At 40.4% G+C, this 25922-nt stretch overlaps 1 protein-coding gene across 1 annotated transcript in view; it reads left to right on the top strand.

Annotated features, from left to right (window-relative positions):
* The first annotated feature begins 20946 nt into the window (after window positions 1-20946).
* GAP43 (growth associated protein 43) overlaps window positions 20947-25922 on the top strand; it is a 90378-nt gene continuing 85402 nt past the window's right edge. Inside the window, exon 1 of the mRNA XM_029214848.1 lies at window positions 20947-21122. Coding sequence (XP_029070681.1) covers window positions 21093-21122 — 30 coding nt within the window. The 5' untranslated portion in view covers window positions 20947-21092. The remainder of the gene's footprint in view (window positions 21123-25922) is intronic.

Raw genomic sequence — 25922 nt, forward strand, 5'->3', positions numbered from 1 at the left:
ATGGCAGAGATCATATGGCCCCTAAAGCTGAAATGTTTACCATACAGTCTGAACAGGAAATTTTTCTGACCCCTGTTTTAAGCTACTAACTTCAGCAGTGGTTTGTTATGCAGCAGGAGATTAATAAAACAGGTGTTTTATCTAATGAAACTAGAGAAAAGTGTAAATTTGCACTAAAAGTAAGTATATGTTACAACAGGAGAAGACAATGGACAAAGAGAAGTAAAGAGAGAGGAGATGACAGAATGTCCAGAGAGGGAGATAAGATGCAGGGAGGAGATGTGATTAAAAAAAAAAAAAATGGGGGCTTCCCTGGTGGTGCAGTGGTTGAGAGTCCGCCTGCCGATGCAGGGGATACGGGTTCGTGCCCCGGTCCGGGAAGATCCCACGCGCCGCGGAGCAGCTGGGCCCGTGAGCCATGGCCGCTGAGCCTGCGCATCCAGAGCCTGTGCTCCACAACGGAAGAGGCCACAACAGTGAGAGGCCCGCGTACGCAAAAAAAAAAAAAAAAAAAAAGGGAAGGATAGAGGAAAGGGAGAGAAAAGAGGAAGAGGAACAGGTTTCCTGTGGAGTGAGTATTATAGTCAAGAGTAGTGTTTGAACACTGGAATTTTTTGGTTCACAGCTATGAAGTCTTTTTATTTTGTAGATGGTCGCTATTTATATTACAATGAGTGAAAGCATCAGTGCTAGATGTCAGAACAACATTCATTTTCCCTTAATCAATGCCTCAGAACTGTGATTCTTATTAAGTGTGTAATATGCTCAGCTAAAATATTAATGACCCCAGACTACCTTCAGCAAGGAGTAGTCATGTGCCTTAGTCACTTGGGGGCCGTTATAACAAAATACCATAAACTGGGTGGCTTAGAAACAACAAAAATTAATTTCTTATGGTTCTGGAAGATGGGAAGTCCCAAGATCAAGGCACCAGCAGAACTTGCTACGAACCAGAACTTTCTGGTTCATAGAAGGTGCCTTCCAGCTGTAACCACACATGGTGGAAGGGCAAAGGAGTTTTCTCAGGCCTCTTTCATAAGGACAAGAATTCCACTTATGGGGACACCAGCATGAGGACTAATCACCTGCCAAAGGCTCCACCTCCTAATACAATCACATTGGAATTAGGTTTTCAATATATGAGTTTGGAGGAATACAATTTATACCATCACATGGCTCAGTTCTAGCCAATGAGATGTAAGCAGAAATCACTGGTAGGGACTTCATGATAAACCTTTTAGAAAGACAGACAGCTTAGGGGGCTTTTGCTTCCTTTTGCCTTTTGCTTTTGTCATTTTGCTCATTCTCCTGCCTAGACCTCGGATGTGATTTGCATAATCATAATCAGCATATCATAACCAGGAAAATCGAAGCCCTGAGGTAAGGATGGTGAAGCAGGAAGACAGAATGAACCTAGGTCCCCAAGAGCATCTCTGAATGGTCACAAGGGTCTTGGGCTATCCACCTGCATACTTTTTGTTATGTGAGAAAAATGAATCCCTTCTCTATTTATACCACTATTTTTCAGGTTTCTGTTACTTACAGCAGCAATAAATCATAACCAATCCAGATAGCATCGTTACCTTTTCTTAGGAATCCAGTCCTATCTTCAAAAAGCTGGCAGATTAAAGGGTGAAGAGTTGAGCTACAACATGAGAACCACTCTCCTTTTTTCCTGAGCTATAATTTAGTGTTGATCAAGCTGTCTCTACTCATCGTGTTGTAAATGATAAAGAATAAATGCATTCTTCTGATATTTAGGCTTCTTGGGCGTGAGAAATAGAAATTAGACTTAATTACTAGCAAAATTACATTAGACTGTTTAAACTAATGTATCATAACTTTCCCTTAAATTGCACATTCCTTTTAATCCACTAAGAAGGTAGATGAAAGACTTTTGTAAGTTTTAGTATGGAAAGATTTATGGTGCCATTAAAACGAAAACCTTGTGTCTGTTTTATCTTTTTTTTAAACCTATGAATTGACTGATTGAATTCCACAATGACCTTCAAACTAATTTTCCCTTGTGGGGTGGGTCTTCTGAGACCAACCAATTCTCTAATTTGACACCAACTCAGTGTCCAATAATTCAATTCAGTTCTAACATTGACTAAGTGGAATTAGCCCAGACTCTACAGGTTAAAAGGTCAGTCCCACAAGACTGCCCCCACTTCAGACACCTGTTGCAAGTCCTGGGCCAACAGTATTTCTGACCAACCAGCTCTAAGTTGGGGGTTCCCACAACTCCTTCCTCAGGTTTGATAATTTGTTAAAATGGCTCACGAAACCCAGGAAAACACTTTATTTATGTTTACCAGTTTATTACAAAGAACAAAACTCAGAATGGCCAAATGGAAGCAATGCACTGGGCAAGGTAAGGGGAGCAGGGGCACAGAGCTTCTATGCCCTCTCTGGGCATGCCACCCTCCCAGCTACTGAGTGTGTTCACCAACCCAGAAGCTCTCTGAATCTCACTGTTCAAGAGTTTTTATAACCCACTTCTCAGCCCAGAGTTGGGGGAGGGGAGGAGGGAGCTGAGTAGCCCCACCCTCTAATCACTTGTGTCGTCTTTCTGGGGACCAGCCTCTATCCAGAGGCTACCTAAGGGCCCCATCCTAAATCACCTCCTTTGCATAAACTCAGGTGCTTTGAAAAAGGGCTTTATTTACTCCTATCACTCAGGAAATTCCAAGGGTTTCTGGAGCTCAGTGCCAGAAAACAGGAAAAGAATAAACAAATTTCCTATTATACCACAACCCTCATTCCTTTTTCTTCCTCTAGCTAACCATAACAATGACATACACACAAAATCCATAGAGTACTTTCCCAAGCAGTTAAGGAGATGAGTATGAAGTTCATAAAATCGTCAACCCTTACACCTGTTAGAGGAAGTAATAGTAGCCGAATGTTAAAGTCTGCAGATAATCCTTGAGTGCTAGTTGATAAAAGTCTCATAGACCCCATCTGACATTTCCACCGCAAATTATCCATAAAGTCCAGGTTCCTTCCAGGCAGATGGGTGCAAAAGCCCTCAACCTGGGTCAATCTACTCAGAGAGATGGATTCCCTGAAAGATGGATTCATCTATTTATGAAGAATGAAAGTCTCCCCGACGTCAGCTTGTCAAATCTTTCAGAATCTTTGACATCTCTGAATAGCCTAGTTCAAGGCAGAAAAAAAATGGTATTTCCATCTGACATGGAGATCAACAGCTCTTTAGATTATGGAATGATTGTCTGAGTTCATATAGACTAAGTGTTACCCAAAAAACGTTACACCTCTTGGTGGGTGTGGAGCCAAAAGACACAACCAAACCAAATGTCGGGAGAAGGAAGGACTTACTATTACTTGCAGCAAGTAAGGAGGACACCAGGGATCCTTCCCAAAGCAGTGTCTCCATGAACAGGAGAACTGGGGAAGTTTTAAGCTAAGGGTATGTGTATATTCATGAAGGTCAGAAAAGGTCAACATCATCATCCCTTATGTTCCAGTCGATCTGGTGGTTGAGCACTTCAGGCTAATCTTTACCTTTGAAACAGAACTGGGAGTCTCTACAATTTATATGATCTTTGTTATTGTTACTTCTCTTGCCTGATAACAGTTTGTTGCTGCATTTCTTTGATACCTTAAGATCATTAATTCCTGAGACCTGTTCAAGGGTAAACATTGTGGCCAGGCTTAGGTCCCAAGGTGGCTTAGACCAAAACTGGCTTCTCTTATGTTAAGAAAACCATGCCTGGTTCTCTTTGTCCAGGGACCCTCTACCCTTTCTGCTTACATAGGAATAGGAGGAAATCTATAAATGGGACAAAGGTTTAAGTCAGCTCTACTAACTGAAGTTCTATCTAGAAGAGGCAATGTTAGAAGTTTGAGACTTTGAGAATAAAAGGCCTCTCTGGACCTTCAAGTTTGTTAAATCTACTTGAAGAGACCTGCTCAGACCCTTCACAGTTTTCTGTATGAAGTGCCCTTCTTACTCACAAACCCAGAGCCCACCCCACCCCTGAGTGCCTAGCCTGAAACTTTGTCTCTCTGACTTCAAGTACCCCCAACAGCACCTGCCTACCCTGACCCCTCTCACACCATCACCTGCCCACCATCAATCCTTATAATCAGTTCCCTGCTCCAATTGCTTGGATCTGAACCTACCTGACCTCAAATACCATCTGTTCCTGCAGCCAAGCCTGAGGCACATGCACACTGTATCTATAATTCAGTTACTGCAGTGAGTCCCCCACCACTACCATTTAACAATGATAACTGCCAAGAAAAAAAATAACATGCATTCACACATATACACAAACAGCTCCGCACTCAAAGCCAATGATCAGACTGTTGTAAAGCTAATTCTTGGAAAAGAGAGGTAGTTCCAATCTTTTCCCTCTTTTCTTTAAACTTTTAATATAGTGTTTCCTCTTTAGTCAAAAGTTCTTTCAGGAAATAAAAGTTTTACAAAATTATTTTCTGTGCCTACATGTACCAAAGCAGTTAGTCAATTCTGATAATTTCATTAAAGAAATACACACAAAACAACTAGTAGATTATCAAATATTTAACTCTGTTTAAGGCAGTGTTGTGTAGTCCCAGCCTAGAAAAGCTAAGGAGTACAATATAATGGTAAAACTTAGTAGAATCTGACCACTATAGAAAGATATGAAAATTAAAGCTGGATATATAGTAAAGTAGGATTCCAGTAGGGAAAAATACAGATCAATCCATTTTCAAGAAATGAGCACAGATGGTCTAAATATTTGGATGTGGATTATAGCTAATCTAAAAATGCATAGGTAGAGATAAATGTAAGCTAAGTATCTGTCTATGTAAACGTTAAAAAAGTACACATGCAACTATTTTATTTTTGCTTGTATGTAAAATATAGTTTATACCAATATTCTGTTTAATGCTTTCAAAGAAAAAGCCAATTGGAAGGCTCATAAACATGTAGCAGAAAAAACTGAAACACAGAACAAAACAGGTTTTCTAATAAGATGTAATAAATAAGTAGGGATATAAAAAGAATGATGACTAAAAAGTACCAAGTGCTTTAAAAATCTGTCATTAAACAAGATAAATTGAAGACAGTAGATAGAAACTAATGGCAGAAAGCAAGCTGGTATTCCTAAGTAATCAGAATGAAAGAAATGCATCTGAACCACAAAGGCATAAAATCTAGGAGCCAGCATATGCTTGGCAATCTTTGCTGTGTAGCTTTACTGAACTGACCAAAACACTGCCAATTTGTTTTGTTTTGTTTTCTGCCATCATAATGGATAGTTACTGAGCAATTGATTGTATTATTGTGCAGTTGGTTGGATTTGGTCATTAAGATGGATGAAATGATTAGACCAAGTGTTTCATGGTCTGGTGGTCTTGGTCACCTTAATGACCCAGTTGTATTGACTGTGCAGAAACCTGACCACCGTGTATTCTCTCCATCTCCAACTGATATATTCTTATAATCCATATACTGTCCTTAGAGCTGTTTCCATACTGTCTGTGTTTTTTTAAAGTCTCAGAGAAATAAGGAGCCGCTAAAGGAGATCTAAAATTAACACAAACCAGCAACGTAACTATATTAAGATAGACAAATCTGTAAACATATTTTAGATAATGAATTCATGAACACCACCTACTACTGAGATGCTTTTTTTAAAAGCTGCAAGATAAACTTTTCCTGTAGAATTTATTAAATTAAGGTTTGTAGATCCTGACATGCCTTCTTTCATGCCCCACCCCAATATAATTTTAGCTCATACATTAAGTGTAAATTGGAGTCTAGCAACTGCAGGGTGTGGTGCCCAGATCACCTGACTGCATTCTTTAGTGCTGCAAACCTACAGGCTTGGTTCTGTGTCCCAGCCTGAGCCACCGCTGACTGAGGCTGCTGAGACATTGAATTAAATCCTGATCTCTAGACCTGAGGCCTGAACATTCAACTGTGGCTCTTCGGTTTTCTTCATGTTTTTCAAACATCCTTTGCTGTCCCTCAGCTCCAAATGCTGGAATTCCTGGCTGAGTCCTGGACGCCTGTGTAGCCTGTGGTATAGTACTACCCCTGGTGTTAGACCTGGCCACCTTATCTTATTTCTGTTTAACTTCCTCCTCCTTGGTTTGCAACCAGTCATCCAGAGACAGTCATCTGCTTGCTTGCTATGACCAGAGCCCCACTCTCAACTGCTGTACATCTCTCTAGGACCTGGACCCACCTGGCACCTGTCAGCTCTCCACTCCAGGAACTGGAGCCTTGCCCAAACATAGCCTTCTGGTGGGGATTCTACAACATATGGGCACATCTCCCAGATTCATGAGTGCCACCTGCCTGGCTCCCAAGGGCTCACCCACTGCTGTGCCCTGTGCTACCAGATTGAACTTGGTGCCCAAGATTGCTTGAATCGTGCCTGAGCTTGCTCTACAATTTCCAGCTGGGCTTTGTCCTTGCCCTTTCTTGGACCAACTCTATAGTCCATCTCCTTGGCTCCTCCTCCACTGGCCCAATGCTTCTAATATTTAACGTGTTTCCCCTGCAAAACCCACTCACACCTCAACCTAGTGAAGGAAGCATCAAGCTGGGGGCCAGGAAACCAGTGTTTCTAGCATTGGCCTAAACACCGTCATTTTGACCTTCTGGGTCTTGGTTATCTGACCTCCACAATGTAGGGGGTTGGAACACACAGTGCTGGAATCTCCTTTTAAATCTGATCTTCTTTAACTCTATGAAAAGGCTTAAGATTTGGTTTAGAGATATGAAGAAATTATAAAATGATCATGTGTACCGTTGGTGAGAAATGTTTCTATTAGGATGACTCAAAGGTTAATATTATACCTTCTGATTTGGTTCTGTTTAGTATTATATTCATGATCTAGAAAAGGGAATAAGCAGAACGATAGTGAAAATTGCAAATTATATTAAAATTTGAGTTATTAGCACTGGTGAAGAGAAAATAATATGAATGGGCCTAAAGAGGTTAAAAATATGAATAAAAAATATTAGATTTTTGCCTACAAAAATGCCATCAAATACATCAAGGGAGAAAAATTATTCAAAATAGATGCTGTGTGTGTGGGAAAGGCAGCATAAACATTGTCCAAACTATCCAGAGACAAGTTTGGTGCATTTTTTGAATGAAGAAAGCAATGGAGTAATGTAAGATAAAAACTAATACAAATTAGGAAACAGAGCAGTGATCAGACAATCCCATCTAATTTCACCCACTAAGGTAGACAGGACTTGATTTCCAACCCCCATTTTCCTTACTTTTCTCCCACTATGGAATCTAAAAAGAAAAGCAAGATATTTACTTTTCTAATCTCCCTCCAAGATATTTACTTTTTCAGGTATGATAGTTCAACTCAGTTCTGACTAGTGACTCATAGGGCAAAATCTGCAGGGAGGATTCTGGGAAAGCTATTACTTTCTTACAAAAGGGACGGATATCAGCGCTGCCCCTTCCCCCTCATACCTGCCTGGCAAGTATCTGTAATACTTGGAGCTGCAGCAGCTGTTTTACTACCAGAGGCCACACGTGGAATTGGAGGTGGGGTGGCAGGAAGCAGTTAAAGGTGGCAGAGACGAAGAAAGAGCCCGGATCTCTAATGATCCACCCATGTGATGAGTGAATGCAAACAGTCACCTACCAGCACATTTCTTGGTATAGAATACAGCTCAACTCTTACTTTTAAGTCATAGTTAATTAAATTTGGTTAGCTACTTATAGCTCTAAAGCCTTTTTAATACACCCATTTTGTTCCTGGTTTTGTATTAGCACACATATACATCCACTCCAAAAACTTTTACCTAACAATAATGACTCTTATGTAAGTGACAAAATTGTGTCTATAGTACCATTTCCGGGACAGGAGAGTTGGATTTGGTAATATTTTATTTCTGCTTTCAAAAATTAAAATGAGAAAAAATGTTTATCCCATGAATTAATGAGTGTAATATTGGTGTATTTATCTAGAGTTGAATATTGAAAGTCTGGGTTGAGAATATCGATGTAAAAGTACTGAACTCCAAAAGCCAGCATTAATTCACCAAGAGAAATTCATGCTAGTTTCCACATTACTCTCTTTGACTGAGATATAAAGTATTAAAGAAAGAAGTTACTCATTCTGGAAAATTTACTGAGTTACCTAGGATGTGCTGGGCTGTGTGCTAAGAAGTGGGGATTCAAAGATAAATAAAATTCAATTCCTTTCTTTAAGAAATGTGTTGGTTTCTTAATTTCTGTATAATGATGGAAATAGGCAGGTAAGTAAATACTGTCAACAATGTGTGATAAGTGCTTCTCAAGGGCCTGATGAGAAAGAATAGTAACATATAAGAAAAGGTAGCGTGAGGAGAGTGGTCATGTTTCACAGAAAAGAATTTATTTTAGCTGCTACTTGGAAGAATGGGAATTACTTCACTAAACCATGGGAAAAATTTCTGTGAATTGTAGTCAGCACATGTGAAGGCGTGGAGATAATTAAGGCATAGACCTCTTTGGAAAATGCAGTGTATTAGGTGTTTAGGGATGTCATTGGAGAGGTAGGTAGGTAGGTGATGGTGAGGCATTTGGACCTTTTCCTGCAGTTAACTGGGAGTTACTGTGGGAGAGTAAGCAGATGAGGTTCATGATCTGGGAACGTTGTTTTAGAAAGATGACTCTGGCGGTGGGTAGAGGATCGATTAAAGAAGTAAGACTGCAGACAGGGGAAATAGAAGTTAGAAATCTATCATGCACACCAAAAAATTAGGCAAGAAACAAGAACCTAAATTATTAATATCTAGAGGATTTCATGACATACTGAATGTGGGAGAAGAGGAAGAGAGAGGTTTCCAGCACATTTTTGGCCTAAGCAAGTGGGTGAGTGGCTAGTCCTATAAACCAGAATAGGGATTACAGGAGGAGGTACATATTTCGGTAAGAAGATGTGGGGGGAAGATAGATGTTCATTTTGGGAGAGTGAATCATGCACATGGAGATCTGCATTTGAAGCACAATTGCAACAAGTTCTCAGCTGAAAATACAGAACTGGGAGTCGTACAGAAAGATGTGGTGGTTGTGAAAGCTGTGGGCCGTGCTGAGGATACCCAGGCAAATGGTGACCGGGAAAGAGAAACCTAACAAGAAGAAAGAGAAGGAATTTAGAGATGGAGAAGGGGAATTAGGCGAGTGAAGTGTCACTGAAACAAAGATAAAAAGAAATTAAAGAAAAAACTAAACAAGAGTGGTTAGTCTTGAAGCTGCAGAGAAGCCTTATAAGGTAAGAAATAAGAAGGTGTGTGTATGTGTGTGTGTGTGTGTGTGTGTGAGAGAGAGAGAGAGAGAGAGGAGAGAGAGAACAGCTATGAGGTTCCTGGTGACCTAATTAAAGCCAATGGCTTGGTGAACACAAAAGGCTAATCGCCAAGAACTGAGAATTTGAGAGGAGGTGAAGAAGTGAAGATGGTAGGCAGAGGGACACAATGAGATGCAGAGGTAGGGTTAAAGGAGAGTATTTTATTTATGAAGAGGTGGAAGAAGCTAGAGTCTTTTAAAAGATGAAGCTAAAGATTCAGTTGAGAGGAAGAAAATGATGTTACAGGAGAAGGAATAGGAGGACTAAGTTCTCTGAGGAATTATGAGATGGTCTTCCAAACATGCAGGGGAAACTTTCCTCTCCACTTTGCCAGGTTTGGGTGCACGTAAGTCTGAAGGTGGCAAAACAGCCGATGGGTGGAGTCCCTGCCTGAATGCATCTACTTTCAAAGTGAGAGCAAAGACATGGTATTGTTCATGCTGAGAATAAAGGGGAGAGATGGAATAATAAGCCCCAATAAGTGGAAAAAAATGAAATATACAATCTTCCAAATGGGAAAAGGGCAGAGTGAAGAAACAAAGATTCTCCAGCACTGCTTCTGTGCTATGTTTATATGCTAGTGGGGTGGAGGTAGAAGAAGAGAGATTGAAAAGACAAAAGAAAGTAAGCATAATTAAGGAATCCTGGAGAAAGTGATCAGCTTTGCATAGGAGGAGTATAGTCTTTTTCTCTGACGTGGGAAGAAAGAAGGTGAGGGTTTCTGGTCTTTAGTCATGTGCTTCATAAGTAATCTCTTGAGAGTCTTAGAGACATGGTAGAGAAATTTGGACTGGATGCAAAGGCAATTCAGTAGACAAATACCTCATTGAAGCAATGCTGATGAATGGTTTAATGCTTTTGTGGAGGGAGAATTGTATTTGCATGGCCAAGGATTCTGTCCTTGGCCGTGTCCTGTTGGGTGTTTTTTTTAATTCAGTGCCTCAGCTAGAGATACATAAGGCTTGCTCGTCAAATGTGTAGATGACATGAAGCCAGAAAGGATAAAGATGACAGAAATGTGGGATGACAGAATTAGGATCTAAAGAATTATTGACAGGGTGAGATGATTGGTTGACTTTAACAAGATGAAAATAAACAAGAATACATATACAATAATTTATCCAGATGAAAAAATAAAACAAAAGTTAACAGCAGAACTAGACAACTTCAGGAAGGCGTGAAAGGTACTTGGTTTACCAGGGTCACACATAAACAAAGGTTTCAAATTGGAGTAAGTAAGTGATGTGCTGGATATGGCTGGATGAGCTTTTGCAAACTAACTTAAATTTTCAGGAATTTTGTAAGCCAGTAGTTAAACACAGCACTATTAAAAATTCAACTAATTTCAAGCTAAAAATTAAATAAATTATATTAAAAACAAATAATAAATATTCAAAACAAATCCCTTCCTAATTTTAAAGATTTTACTATTATCTATGCTCTTGAGATTATTTATGTCTATTGTATCTATCTGGTGAAAGTACTATACCATGTTATTTTGCTGTGCAGCTCTCCCCGGCTCTGCATTCAGTGATGCCACATTTGCAGTTTGAAAGTTGGCAAATACTACAAATCACGTCTCCCCCACCCTAGCCCCTGGAGAGCCAGTTGTTAAACATATACCAGCACACTAGTGAATAGGTTCACAGTTTCTCGATATGGTGGTGTGACACACACGCATACACACACACACACACACACACACACACACACACACACAGCTCTTATGGTCCTGTGATGTATTAATTGGTACTTAACGTCTAAAATTACAGCAGTGATTTATTCCTTTCTCACCTCAAGCGTAATTACCAGTTAGGGATGCTACATTTTAAGGAATATAAATAAATTGTAGTGAGTTGAGGAGGTAAGAGCATAACCAAAGTGTGCAGAAGAATCAGGGAGGATGGATGAATGGTTTTTCAACATTTGCTGGAATAATATGTGAAAGAGATATTTGTGGTGTCCCCAGGGAATGCAAACAGGACTATCAGGGGGCCCTTAGAGGGAGACAAATATCAGTTTCTATGGGAAAGACCATCCCAACAGTTGTCAAAAGTTAAAAATGAAAAGCTTTGGAAGTAACATGCTTTCCTTCAAGCACAGGATGTTTTAACATTTGGAAACAGCAAATGGAGAGCTTGGGCGAGATGACATTACAGGTGTCATCCAACCTCATGGGATCTTTGAAGTTCAGGGGCAGGCAATGAAAATGACTGAAGGTGTGCAGGGCCCGACTTCTGTGAAGCTGATTATTTGAAGACTTATTAAGAGGGAGCATATATCCTCGTTGTCCATCAGACCATTAAACACATCTACTCTGACGAAGGTTCAGAAGATGACAATCTGCTCATGTGAGGGAAAGAGACTCCTAATGCATCAGATGTTAGGAATGAGGATGACAAAACCTTACAGAGATTTCTTCAATTAAAAAAAAAAGCAAATAAAACTTTGATTAGTTAGTATCAGGGAGATAGACAAGATAACATTTTTGAGCTCCAATTTCTATAATTCCAATCTTTCAATGCTGTATAATCTAAAGAATTGGATTAAAAAATATGAAATAATATAATATTACCTTCTAGTGTTCAACATTTATACGTGGATTAGAGAGACCATGGTGTGATCTAGACCATGGTGTGATCTAGGGTATAGTGCACTTGTGGATAAGCTGGGAGAATTATTACATGCTAATCTTGTCTGGGAAATTCAGAGAGATTTTAATCAACAAAGAATCTTGAGAAGCCTAAATGATGGAATTTTTTTGTTGAATTTTAGAGAAGTTTGGGATTTTGAAATGAAGGAAGAAATAAAGAACTTGGAAGTAGAAAACTAAAGAATCAGCAGAAGAGTTTGGGAGGATCTTGCAGGTACTAGGAGGGATTTAAAGGAAGATCAGATGAGAATTATTGGGAATACATATTCCAGAACCTTAAGGACAGAGAATGTTCAAGAAAATTCTGTGGACAGAGTGCATTAGACACTGTAGGTGTGTTTTGGATGGCTTCACTGTGAATAAGTTTAATGTAAAGAAAAGTAGACTTGGATTTTAGACAAAGAATGACCAAGTTTGTTAAGCAAAAACACTCAGTTCTAGGTTTGATAGAATGATGGTGGACTGAAGAAAAGGAAAAGGGGGAAAAATAACACAAAGGGTTGAATTATGCCCTCTTTGAGAATTGAAATCAATAATGTTTAATTAAAACCTGTCGAGGTTTCAAGCCAAGATGAGTAAATAAAGTAATATGAAGCTATATATCTGAAATTTCTTTTACTATCCAACTAAAAATGTATAGTATACAAAACCTCCCAACACTGCCCTGGTCTATAGAAAACAGTGCATTTTAGAAGGAGGTAGTAAAGTATCATAGTAAAAGAGGTATCATAGGACATGGGAGAACATAAAACATGATTAGATTAGGGATATTGTCTTTGGAGAAGGACACTTGCCTAATTCCCCACATGATAGCAGTTTACATTTAATGGAACCCAAATGGGGAGCTTCATGTTTGGAGACCACCAGGAAGCTGCATTTTGTCATTTCTCCAACCCTGTACATTCCAGAAGGAAATTAGAATGGGACAAAATCACAATATGAGTGGAAACGATGAGAAACATAACCACGTCTGTGTAGAAAATAATAACTGCAGATTAAAGCCATTGGGGATCCTGAAAATCAATGTTTAGTTCTAACAACCTTCCTCCCTCCCTTTTTCCCTTCTTCTCTCCTTCTCTCCCACCCTCCTACTCTTCTTTAACAATTATGTATTCAAGACTCAATGGCTCTACTATACTCAATACTGGAAACCAGAAGCAAATTTACCAAGATGCTAATTCCTCCAGGTTTCCTCACTTGCATGGGCCACGTGCTACATGTTTGTGTGTTTCTATATAATTTGAAATAGCAAGATATTTTAATAGCAATCCATTAAGACTACTACCTCTTCCCACTCAAATTCTCCCTCTGCAACACTTCCCCTCATATCAGGTTGTGTTGAATGGCTGTGGGCAATTTTGGGAACCAGGTAAGATGAGGTTGCATTGGTGTTACATTTCTATTGGGTTTAATGGGATATATTTATATATTTTATATTTATTCGTGTAGAGTTAAGTTAATGCTAGCCATCCATGGCCCCAAGGAATACCGTGTGCCAACTCACCAGACATGGCAACCTGAAGGGCAGAACCAGAGGCTGAATTATAATATAAACAGCACCTGGCCTATATCATGTGGCACCTCAGTCATGTGGTAAAGATGAGAAACAAGGTTGGAAATATATGAGGTCAGAAGCTAGTCTGTGGGACAATCTTCCAATCATCAGCTATGCTCATTTTTAAGTGGGAGATTAAGTTCTTACCAAAGTCTGACCAAAACTGAAGCTCTTTTCTGTCAGGAATAAATTTGATAATGGCACATAATTCAATTATAAATGTATAGTACATATTTTTTTCTTTCCATAGCAATTATTTGAAATAGAATTTCACAGAATTCCTGTGTTTTTGTATTACTGCTAGTGCCCTACACTGAAAATAAACCTGTATGTGAAATCTCACTTTTTTTTTTTAAAGATTTTTTTTTTGATGTGGACCATTTTTAAAGTCTTTATTGAATTTGTTACAGTATTGCTTCTGCTTTATGTTTTTGGCTTTTTGGCTGCGAGGCATGTGGGATCTTAGCTCCCTGACCAAGGATTGAACCTGCACCCCCTGCGTTGGAAGGCGAAGTCTTAACCACTGGACCGCCAGGGAAGTCCCAAATCTCATGTTTTAATCCTCCAGCTATCAATAATAAAAACAAATCCAATCAACTGTGTTAAACTAGATTATCCTTTCCATTCTCCTTTAGAATATTATATACAAAGTCATTGTCATACAAAGAGATGAACAAAGAACATGCAGTCAAAAAAAAAGAATTATAGAGATGTATCAATTCTTTAAAAATATATTTATTTTTCTGACTTTTGTGATGTGGTATACATCAATCTTTGAAATACATCACTTATGATTTCTTATTTCAAATAAATGTTCCCTTTCATATTTAACTTGTATTCTTTCTCTTAAAGAAGGCTTCCCCAAATCATATAAGCTTTAGGTCCCATAAAACCCATATATGCCCCTGGAAGAAACACCAGAACAATTTTTTTAAACAAATTAAGAAATGGTGCTTGCCATGCACAAATGTACATTCCAGGGAGGAGGGAAGTGAATAGTTTGAAGGGAATAGAATAGAGGTGTGTGAAAAGTTCTGTGGCTCCTTTAATGATCAAATTAGATGAAGTGCTCTAATTTCAGCCTCTTATGATGTGTCGGTGGCAGAGGTTTGTATAATTTGATGGAATTTTTCACCTCAGCTGTTTAATACACTCAGTAAGCTGCTGAGTTCAATCTGTTCATGCAGGCAACCTCAAACTTAGTCGCTGTGTGGCTATTGAGTCTTAGCTTATAGGCTACATGTCTTTCATCTTCTCTTCCTGTGCCGCCGGCACATGCTTCCCTTCCTAAGATATCCTCATTCTGGGATACTGGCTACTCAGAGATTCAGATGGCCTCCAGAGTGTGCTGGAAGGAGAAACTCTGAGAGGATTGGCAGCAAGTCTGGAAAGACAGACGAAGATTTAGAGGGTCCTAAAAATGATCCAGGTCTTGGCTTCGGACTCTTGTCTGACTGCGGGAAACAGGATGAATTCTGGCGATGAGGCCATACTGAAATGCTATCAGCCTAATTAATATGGTGACATCACATCATAGACGCTCACCTTTCCTTGGAACCAGATGTAGCCTGTCTGCCTGGAAGACTTTGGCAGGCTCAGACAACTTCTGAGTCTTCTTTCTTACAATCTGATCCTGTGTTGCACTTGAACTTTTTAATGCTTCCATAAAATGAACACTTTCAAAACTGACTCATCACCTCCCTTAAAATACCAGGTCCCTTTCTGGACCTTCTCACATCTGAGCTTTGTATTCTCATTCTCCAGGCTGCCCAAGTTCAATCTCCAAGCCACTTTTGGTTCTTCCATTTTTCTCTTCCCTCTTGATATTCTTCTGTGAGGTATTGAGAAATGAAACAGAATATGTAAAGCATAAAATATGTGATACCTGAAACATACTAGGCACTCAACAAGTGACAGTTCACTTTCTCTTCCACCATCTCTTCCTGCTCTGGGCATTAGAACAGTTCCATGCTCCTCTCACTGAGCCCCACTGTTTCTCTCTCTCCATTCCATACTATACAACATCACCATAGGCATGCTTTACAGTGTTCCTACTCACAAGCCTTATGTCTAATCCCCTGCAGCTAGTTGACTTGTGTTCCTCAAAAAGCTGTATCCAAGTCCTAACCCCCAGGATATGAATGTGACCTGGCATGGAAAAAGGGTCTTTGAAGATGTGATTAGTTTAAGGAAGATGAGATCCTCCTGGATTTAGAGCAGACCCTAGAGTCGATGACAGGTGTTCTTATAAGAAGAAGGGAAGACCATGTGAAGATGGAGGCAGAGATTGGAGTGATGTATCTTCAAACTGAGGAGTAGCAAGGATTGCCCACCATCACCAGAAACTAGAGATAAAGGTATGGAATGGATTCTCCCTCTGAGCCTCCAGAAGGGACTAATCCAACCAATACTTTAAACTCAGACCTAAAAAAGGTGAGAGAATAAATTTCTAGTATTTTAAGCACCTGAGTTTGTGGAAATTTGTTATGGCAGCCCTAGGACACTAATACACTCCTTTCGCCTGGTCCTTGGGTCCTTCTTAGTCTGGGTGTAGCCAATCCTTCCAAGGTTCTCTCTTACTACTCTCCTTTACAACTCCCCTTCTTCTGCGTATTGACAGTCCTGTGATCATGTGATGGTTATTTGTCCATTTTGTCTTTTCTGACATAATCACTTTTCCTTTTCTGAAATTCACTGTGTCTTCTCTACTTGTTCAACTCCTAATTATGAAATAAAAGATGTACCCAAGTCCACAGTGATTTCTTTCCTATTCTGAATTCTTAAAACACACATTTGACATTGAATTCTGTTTTGTTCAAAAGGCACTTGTTTTACTTTTCACAAGTGTGTATGTCCTTGAGATGTTTTTGCAATGTAGAAGATGTTGGGTAAGTGAATGAAGTCAGAAAGTACTGGTAGAGAACACAGGTGTTATGGGCTGAATTGTCTCCTCAAGTCATATGTTGAAGCTCTAACCTCCAGTACCTCAGAACGTGACTGTATTTGGAGCCAGGGCCATTAAAGAGGTAAGTAAGGTTAAATAAGTTCATATGGGTAAGCTCTAATCCAGTTGGCCTGATGTCCTTTAATAAGAGGAAATTTGGATACAGAGAGACACCAGGGATGCAAGTGTACAGAGGGACCACCAGGGGAAGAGGCAGCGAGAGGGCAGCCATCTGCAAGCCAAGGACAGGAGGCCTGGAACAGACCCTTCCCTTATGGCCCTCAGGGGAAACCAGTGCTGCTAACACTTTGATCTTGGTCTTCGAGCCTCCAGAACTGTGATCAAATAAATTTCTGTTATTTAAGCCACCTAGTCTGTGGTATTTTGTTATGGCAGCCATACCATGCTAATACAGCAGGTGAAAGGCTAAGACTAAGAGTTAAAAAATAAATAAATTCCTGCAAGGGGGAGAGAAAAGATGAACATATTCTCTACCTGATTGGATGACACTCTTTTCCCAAGTTCCAGTCGTAAAATGGCAGGTTATGTGACAGAACCATTTGTAAAGCCTAGCAACTTCTGGGTTTGTTATGAAAAGCAGCATCGCTTTAGTATGAAATTCAAAGAGCTCTGAGAATGGAACTGGGACTTGGCCTTCACCTCTCTTCACCTTCTTCTAGAATGATGTTATTACCTAACCTATAGTCAGGAAGGTACCTGATGTTCTCATGAATTAATCATTAATCTAAAATTCTTTAAGGGTCTAAATTTAGGCATTTTCTGGGATTAGTTATAAGGGTATACAGATTAGTGAATCCATTGAAGAGTTAGCTGGTGGGGATCAGGGCAATACTGGTTATTTAATTTATTTTTATTTTATATATATATATTTTTGCCAAGATCATATCAGTGTGTGCTTTTTTCCTTCTTCATGCTTTTGCCATCCTATAACCTCCAGTGCTCAGAGAAAAAATAATATATTAGAATTTATTCCATATTATTCAAATTAAATTTGGAATATTGAGCTCCCTTCTGAGAAGCAGTTTTTAGAGGCTCATTGACAGAATGCAGTACGTCCAGAGGGAAGTATCCAAAATTGTGAGGACTCTAAACACTGAGGCACCTGAGGGTGGTTGAAGTAGCTAATGTTTGGTCAGAAATATATATACAAAGGGCTCGCTATTGGATGCAGGTATCAGCGTATTCTTCGTGGCTCTTGAGGGTAAGGGCTGGGCCTAATAGGTGGACCTTTCAGAATGCCGATTTTGTTTCAATATGAAAACTTCCACTGCAGAGTCTAAACTCTTAAGGACCGAAGTAATGAGGTGTAGAAGCCTGTTGAGTGTCAACGTATTTTAGTAGTTAACAGGGTTTGGAGTTGTGACTTTACCTCTTATTAGCTGTGTGTCTCAGTCTAAGTACTTAATTTACTTAGCTTTCTTATTCCCATCAAAGTGAAAATAATGATTGCACCTGTCTCACTTTGAGTATTAGGTGAAATAGTATATGTAAACTGCTGAGGAAACGGATGTTAACAGGGGTGGTTTAACATGTTAAGTCACAAAGTTCCAGGCCTATGCCTGGTTTTGAGCTCTAGACTCTGATTTAATTAGGCCACATTGTTTCCAAGTTTCCTCCCAACAAATAAAAGGATAAAGAAGATATAAATGGGGGCTGAGGGGAGTGCATTGAAAGGGAAAGGAGTTGGCCCCTTTCCATAGCCAGCTATGTTCCTTAAGTTAGGCCACAGAGTTGATGAAGTGACCTTATCTATGAATCTGTTTAAATACCCAAATAAGCAATTTTTTTCTCTCTTGCTTCCAGTTCTCATCCCCTCTGCTTCCTCCCTTTATCCCTCTCCAGCCCCCAGCAGGCTAGGTAGGAGGATCCTAATCCACAGCAGGAATGGCTCTGAGGAAGCTATTTCTTACCCATTCTTTGCCCTCTTCTATCGCTTAAGTACATAGACGGCCGTTTTTGAAAGCTTGGCTCAGATTGGGCTCATTATAACATTAAAAAAATATTAAACTTAGGACTTCCCTGGTGGCGCAGGGGTTGAGAGTCCGCCTGCCGATGCAGGGGACACGGGTTTGCGCCCCGGTCCGGGAGGATCCCACATGCGGCGGAGCAGCTGGGCCTGTGAGCCATGGTCGCTGAGCCTGCGCGTCCGGAGCCTGCGCTCCGCAACGGGAGAGGCCACAGCAGTGAGAGGCCCGCGTACCACAAAAAAAAAAAAAAAAAAAAAAAATTAAACTCAGAACTTAATTCTTCTTTTTATCATTAAATATGAAAACTAAGAAGCAAGCCAAAAGGAGTAAAAGACAGAATAAGGCTGGATCTGAAGCAGTTCATGCTTAGGAAGACCTCGGGGGATAATTTAAAACCCATTACCCCCTGGGTATCTGTCTGAGATAGTCCATTCTGAGGTAGATGTACCTTGAATTTTGTCGAAATGTATAGAGCACCTATTAAGCTCAGTGACCTTGATAATAAGTATGATAATAAGCAGTCTGGTTGACAGGTATTAAACAGGCTCATATCTGGGACGGACTAGAAAGAATATGTGCTATTTGATTGGGGATGCTTGTCATCACTAGTGAACAACAAGAAAGGGTTTGAAAAGTTCTTTGAGATATTTACTTGAAAATACCACCAAAATTTCAGATGAGTACCGTATCTGAGGTAAAGCTACTATGTACTGAGAATGATTTAATTGTGCTTTGCATACATTATATTGTTTGGTCCTCACAACATGTTGGCAAGGTTGATATTATCTTCCCTATTTTACAGATTAGAAAACTAGGGCAGAGAGATTCAGTAACATTCCCAAGATCACACAGTACTATAAATCTAAAAATGATGTTATGTACACTTTTTTTAAAGTCACATTTTCCTGTACCCAAATTATGAAGAACCATAGAAAGAATTGAAGAAATAGGTTTCATGATATATTTTTTCTTCTCATAACAGGTGAATTTACTTTATTCTTCTTGCCCAAACTGTAAGATATCATGTTGGGCATGCCAACTAAAGAAATGTCACTAGCCATCCAGCTCTGTGGGGATTACATCCTTAGCCACTGTGGTCGCTGAACCTTAATACACCCTGAAAGGAGTTCATGGTGGAAAACAGGAATAAGGCACTCTGTGCTCTGGGCAAACTGGCAGGACAGGCCTTCAGATAGATATTTTCAGGAGAAATTTTTAAAGAACTTGGATTCTTGCATCTTCCCATACCTAGAAAAGCACTAAAACCATTAACCAAGATATTTGCTGCTTGTGACTAGCAGTAATCTTCTACCAAGGGGGTAAGTGCTGGTTGCACTCACCCTCTTCTCCAAAATCACATATGTGCAGACCTCCCCCTTACCTCTTTGAAGCAGTTCCTCGGAGCTATCTGGGAGGATGTCTCCAGGCTGTAGTTCCCAGTAAGTCCCCAAGTAAAACTGAAACTCGGAGCTCTCACACTGTACATTTTTATCTCAGTCAACTGGCATCATTCATATTACACAGATTTATTGTTCAAATGTGCTCAGCTTTTTCAGTAAAATTAGAAGAAACTCCAATTTTCAAACAGGTATATGTGCATTAAGAAAACAACTACCATGTGATTTTAGATATGGACGCTAATTCCTAAACATTAGTTATTATTTCTGCACCCAGGTGCTTAGAATGTTTAAAATGCAGTATATTCGTGCGGATTTTTCAAGTACTTTGGAGCATATATGAGACATGCTTGTGCATATCTAAGTTTTATACATATGTATTTATTTTAAGTTATATGAGTACTGAGTACAGTGTACGTACAGGATATGATATTCACATGTTATTTCATTTTTTGAGAGAGCTTAACCCTCACAATTATTAACTGTGCATAAAATCTAAATAGCAAATATAACATACTATATAGGTCTGACTACTCATTCAGAATAGCCGTTCTTGGCTTTTATGATATTGGGAAGAGAAAAGAGTTAGTAAAGACATAGAAGCATTCCTCAAGCCCCTCTTCTCTAAAACATATTCCATATACTCCCCTGAACGATCTGGAATATCCTTCTCTGCAGCTACCCCATCACCCTCTCAGTGCAGTGGGAAAGTCGGTGGGTAATTGGGTCCAGATTGGAGATGTTTAAATATTCATGAGGCTGGCAGGGGACTGGAAGGGGGTGACTGTCTAGAATGGGGGTGGGGCCGGGGGAAGTGATTAGTCATTGAAAGCTAGTGAACAATTCTGAGAAAGAGATCGAGAGACGGGGAGGAAAAAGAGGGATAGGCAGCGAGTGGGTGGAGAGAAGAGAAAAGAAGAGAGGGAAGAGGAGAGAGAGAGAGCATGTGCGGTGAGCGATAGCTGTGGACCTTACAGTTGCTGCTAACTGCCCTGGTGTGCGTGTGTGTGTGTGTGTGTGTGTGTGTGTGAGAGAGAGAGAGAGAGGGAGAGAGAGGGAGAGAGAGAGAGAGAGAGAGAGAGAGGGAGAGGGAGGGAGAGGGAGGGAGAGAGAGTGCGCTAGCGCGAGAGAGCGAGTGAGCAAGCGAGCAGAAAAGAGGTGGAGAGGGGGGGAATAAGAAAGAGAGGAGGAAAGGAGAGAAGGCAGGAAGAAGGCGAGGGACGATACGACCATGCTGTGCTGTATGAGAAGAACCAAACAGGTAGACCTAAAGATTTTTACTTCTTGCTGTTGTGAATTTACCAGAGTGCAATATTTCCCTGTAAAGGTAGAAAAAATATTTGAACCGCTTCTGCTCTGGCCATGGTGCTTGCGTTTCCTTAGCATATGGTAACTGATGCTTGCATCCCAGCTTTTATTCTATTCTTTCACAGTCTGCTTTTGGAATGCTGCTACTAATTAGGATGAGGTTAGAAAAAATACCCCTGTTTGGCTAGAAAAAAAAAAACGATTTTTTTGGCTATTAGTAAATGTTCAGCGTTTTAGGTCTCTGGTTTTGCGGATGTGGATATGGAAATGGGTGTGGAGGAGAAGATGTGAGCTCTACCTACAAGATGGGGAGGCAATCCTTTATATTATTTGCAAAAAGCAGGGTTGAAAGAATAATATTCAGTTATGAGTATTGCTTGTTCTATCGTACAATTTTTTCACATGTGCTGCGGAAGAAGCCTTATTTCCTACATGCATGAGCTTCACATGGGTGCAGGTATTAATGGAAACACATGTGAAGGTTTAATTAATTAATTTATTTTTCAATGAATGAATGAAACTGTAATTTGGGAGTTGTTTTTTTTTTTTAAGAGAATCTAGAGATAACTGGGGCTGGGGGGGAGAAACTGGCCGAGTAGAAGGGGAAAATCCCCTTCCCAAGACCAGCAGCCGATTGTGCACCAGCTGGTCCGAGGAGAGGGTGGACCACGCCCCTAGGAGATTCGAGCGCCGATGGGATGGGAAAGACGAGCCGAGTATTACCTGTTGGAAATCAGGTCTCTTCTGCCCTTCCTTTGCATCCTACCTGGAATTGTAGTGACCAAAGACGGACTAACATTCCGGATAATAAGCATGGTGACTCGTTTTCATCAGGAAGCAGGACACAAACAAGATAAGCAAGAATCAGAGTCCCCTCCCCCTCTCCCCCACTGCTCAGGTTTTTCTTCCATTTCAAATTGCTCACTTATTTCTTGAAAGACGTTTTAGAAACTTGATTGGGGTGAGGGTGGGGAAGAATGACTAGTACGGTATTCCGCAGCAACCGACACTGCCGCGGCATTCTGCAAAGGGAGCTTTCAAACATTGACCGGAACACGTTTGAGTGATATTGGCGAAGGTTAAGGAGAAAAATGGGTGTGAGATTTGGGTGAGTGTGTGCTTGTACGTGTGTGTGCGTCTCCCTGCGAGGCGAGGCGGTCTTGGTCAAAAAAGACCTTTGCACGTTGATTGCCTTCGGGGTGGGGTGCAAGAGATAGGATTTGGGCATTATTCCTGTGCAGGTATTGCATAGGGGGCAATTTGTAATACACTCGCTGAATTCGAAGGGGGTGGAGGGAGAAGTGGAGAAGAAACAGGCTGCCAGCTTTGCACATTTAGCCAGCGCCCTGGAAGCGGGGCTGGGGGTGGAGGGCAGGGGGCGGGGTAGTGAGGATGAAGAAGGAAGAGGAAGGGGAAGGGAGACAGAAGCAGAATCTCAGAGCAGTGAGTGGAGAGGCAGGGCAAAAATAAATAGACAGATAGATGATAGATAGATAGGGAGATAGATAGATGATAGATAGATAAAGTATCAGGCACCTGGGGTTTTGTGAGTGGTTTGTGTAAGGGCGTTTGAGGAAGAGCATGAGACTCTTACATGTGGCACTTCCCTAAACTGCTATATGATTCCGGAGATTGATGCTTCCGCTGGCTCATTTTTCAAACCAGGACATTTCCTCTCCTTGCCTTCCTCCATTCTAATGCATAAATGCAGTAGATACAGGTGGCTGGGTTAAGCACACTGTCAAGGAAATGTTCTGAGGTTGCCCACCTGGTGAGCTACAGAAATAAAATTTAGGAAGGTGGAGCCCTAAGGAAGACAATGCTATTCATTAAAAAAGCTTTAATTTGGGGGAAGAAAAAAATATGCTGGTCTACAACTTTTTGCCACCCTATGCATACATATACATGTATACACATGCCCCCTCTGACAAAGGAAACCAAGCACGATTTTTCGAAAGGGAATTGAGGCTAAAGAAATTCCCTTCCCCAAAAGGGGACAGCTGCCTTCACTTGGGTCCCCTTACTAACAGCCCCAAGTATTCACTAGGATATGTGCAAAGTGATGAAGCCGAAATTGTGTGTTTAGGGAGTTGTAGAAATTCACATGTAAATGTGTACAGTATCCACATACTTTACGTACAACAGTCATGTGTGTACTCTGTGTGGTTTCCATATGCCGGCATGTGTTTTTGCATAATTCATATTCAAGACAGAAAATTGAAAGCTATAGAAATAATCCTATTTTCCCATACATTTTATACATGTCTACTTCTGTGTGAAATGGTCATGTCCCCTACTGACCACTGCTGTGTATCATTCACATAAGTCAGTATTTAGGATGCCATTAAGTCAGACTAAAGGAAATGGTGTATTCAGGGCGTGGGCTCACACTACACTGACTGGCATTTCTATAGCCTGAGTACTTAGATCTCACACAGGTTTTGTGCTTGTGGGTGAAATGATCCTATATCATTCATGGCAGAATCCAACTGTGTTTATCTTTTTTCTGCCATCTATTCATAACCCTAGCCCTTAATAGGGAATAAAACCAGGGCAAAAACCTGCAAAGGTCTAAACTCTGCCACACCCATGAAATCCAGCAGAAACGTGGGAGGGGGCTGGAGGGATTGCACTTCCTTCCTCTTCCACTTGAGCTGCATAAAGAAGCCGTCCTGGATTTCCAAGTTGTAATACATTGCGAATGGCTGAGAAGAAAGCATAAATGATCTTTATTAGCCACTAATTACCACTATAGATTATTATAGCAGAAAGAAGAGAATGAGAGTGGGGTGGAGAGGAGAAGATGGTAAAGGAGTGGTCAAAGGAGGAATAAGATAAAAGAATCCCTGACATTTCATTGGCTTCTCATTTTTCAAATGTCTTGAGGCTAACTTTAAATAGCTTAATTACCATGCATTTTACGGATGATGAAAAACTGGCAAGACCTGTGTCCACAAAGCAAGAAAACTGCGAGGTGTTTCTTTTGTTTAAAAATAAAGACTTTAATTTGTAATCGAAGTAAAAAAACACCAGCGCAAGCAAGAAGCCCTTCTAGCCCTCACGCCTTCAACCCCCATCAACATCTGCATTTTTCCACATACAACAAATAATTCTCATCTTAGCGGGATCTGTGGTTCAGAATTCCAACCCGGCTGCGCTTTTCCCTTGCAGTGCTGGAAAGGTGTGGAAGGATGCTGCCTTGCTGCTTGGTGCAGATTCCTCCTAGTGATAAACTGGATTCCTCCTAAATCTCACCGAGCCACACCCAGTGTCACCCAGGGACTAAGTGAATTAATTAAATGGAAGCATCGTACTTACTCTAATTGAAACTGTTCTTTTTTTTCTTTTTTAAATGGTGATTTCTATCACACATTTCCAAATTTAAACAGAAGAAGAAATCATTTAAAGGGCATTTTTTTTCTGCCAAATTATCTAGACTCGCAGAGAATCTTAGAGAATTAATGGTGAATCTAGAAATGCATTAATATCTGGTGACTCTATAATGCCTTCTAACGCATGCCAAGGTGCGTACACAATGATCCCTGCTCTCTCATGCTGACAGCCTGTAACTCCGCTCCCTTCCTTTCCCACCCATGCTGAGGCAATTGGGATAAGAAAATATAGGGTTAACTTTCTCTCTTGCTGAGCTGGCAAAACTACAGAAAACCATTCATGCTTTATGCTAAAGGGCAGCACTCCTGTTCACTGAGAGGAAGAGTAGCTTAGGGTCTCCTTCGCCTCCATCATAGTGAAACTGGGGCTGATGAATCTACATACTTCAGTTTTACCTGGCTCCACAAGGAAAAGCGGGGCGGGGGAGTGTCTTTGAGGCAATGGTAGGTGTATATATTAACCAAATGTTTCCCTTGCTCATATTGATAAAGTAAGACAAGTCTGAAATCTTCCTCTAATATTAAAGGGACATTTCAAAGGATGCACATACTCAGGTCATCAAAAGAGAAGATACAGCATTTACCTAATCACTTCCCTATTAGCTGTCATAGAGGCATTTAGGCAACCAATCATGTCTGTTGTCAATCAAAGAAGTGACTGTGGGCAGGAATTCTCCCTTCTGAATTTCTGAAGTGTGGTCTGGTTGCCCCTGCACCATTGTGTTAATCTTCAGAACATTCTCTGTGGTACTGGGAAGAGCACTGTACTGAGAGTCCTTAGTTTATACCACTTACTGATTCTGTGATCCTTGACTGAATCACATAATCTAGGGCTTCAATTTCCCTATAGTATGGAGTCTTAAAAAAAAAAAAAGAAAGAAAACGAACAAACAAAAAACCCAGCATGCTTACTTTAAAGGTTTTTGTAGGGACCAAACAAAACTGATATGAAAACAAAGGTCAATACAAATGTAAGAAAATTTTCTCTCTGAGGTTTGCAACATGAGTCTTGGCTTAGAAACTGCCAGTCCTTCAGGATTGTCAAGTGCCTACTACGCTTCCTTTTCCTGTTAGAGAGTAGTTCCTTCTGCTCGTCGTTGATTCCTCCTCTTCATCACTCCCCATTCACTATACCATTTACTTTAATAAGGCTTCTGTTCCCAGAATTCTATTCTTGGATCTTCTTGTGCCCTTCCTTTTGGGCCCCAAGTGCTTACACCTATTGCTTTGTTGCACAGCTATTCCAAATAGTCCCTGACTCAATCCCTCACTACTCTTAGTTATTTCATTGATCACACAAACTTTAAAAAATGCTTGTAGTGTTGGCCTGTGCTCAGGGGCCCACGTCCAAGGATTAATTT

The sequence above is a fragment of the Monodon monoceros genome, unplaced genomic scaffold (assembly GCF_005190385.1).
Source record: "Monodon monoceros isolate NGI ecotype Baffin Bay Population unplaced genomic scaffold, NGI_Narwhal_1 Super_Scaffold_11, whole genome shotgun sequence".
In the NCBI taxonomy this organism is placed as follows: domain Eukaryota; kingdom Metazoa; phylum Chordata; class Mammalia; order Artiodactyla; family Monodontidae; genus Monodon; species Monodon monoceros.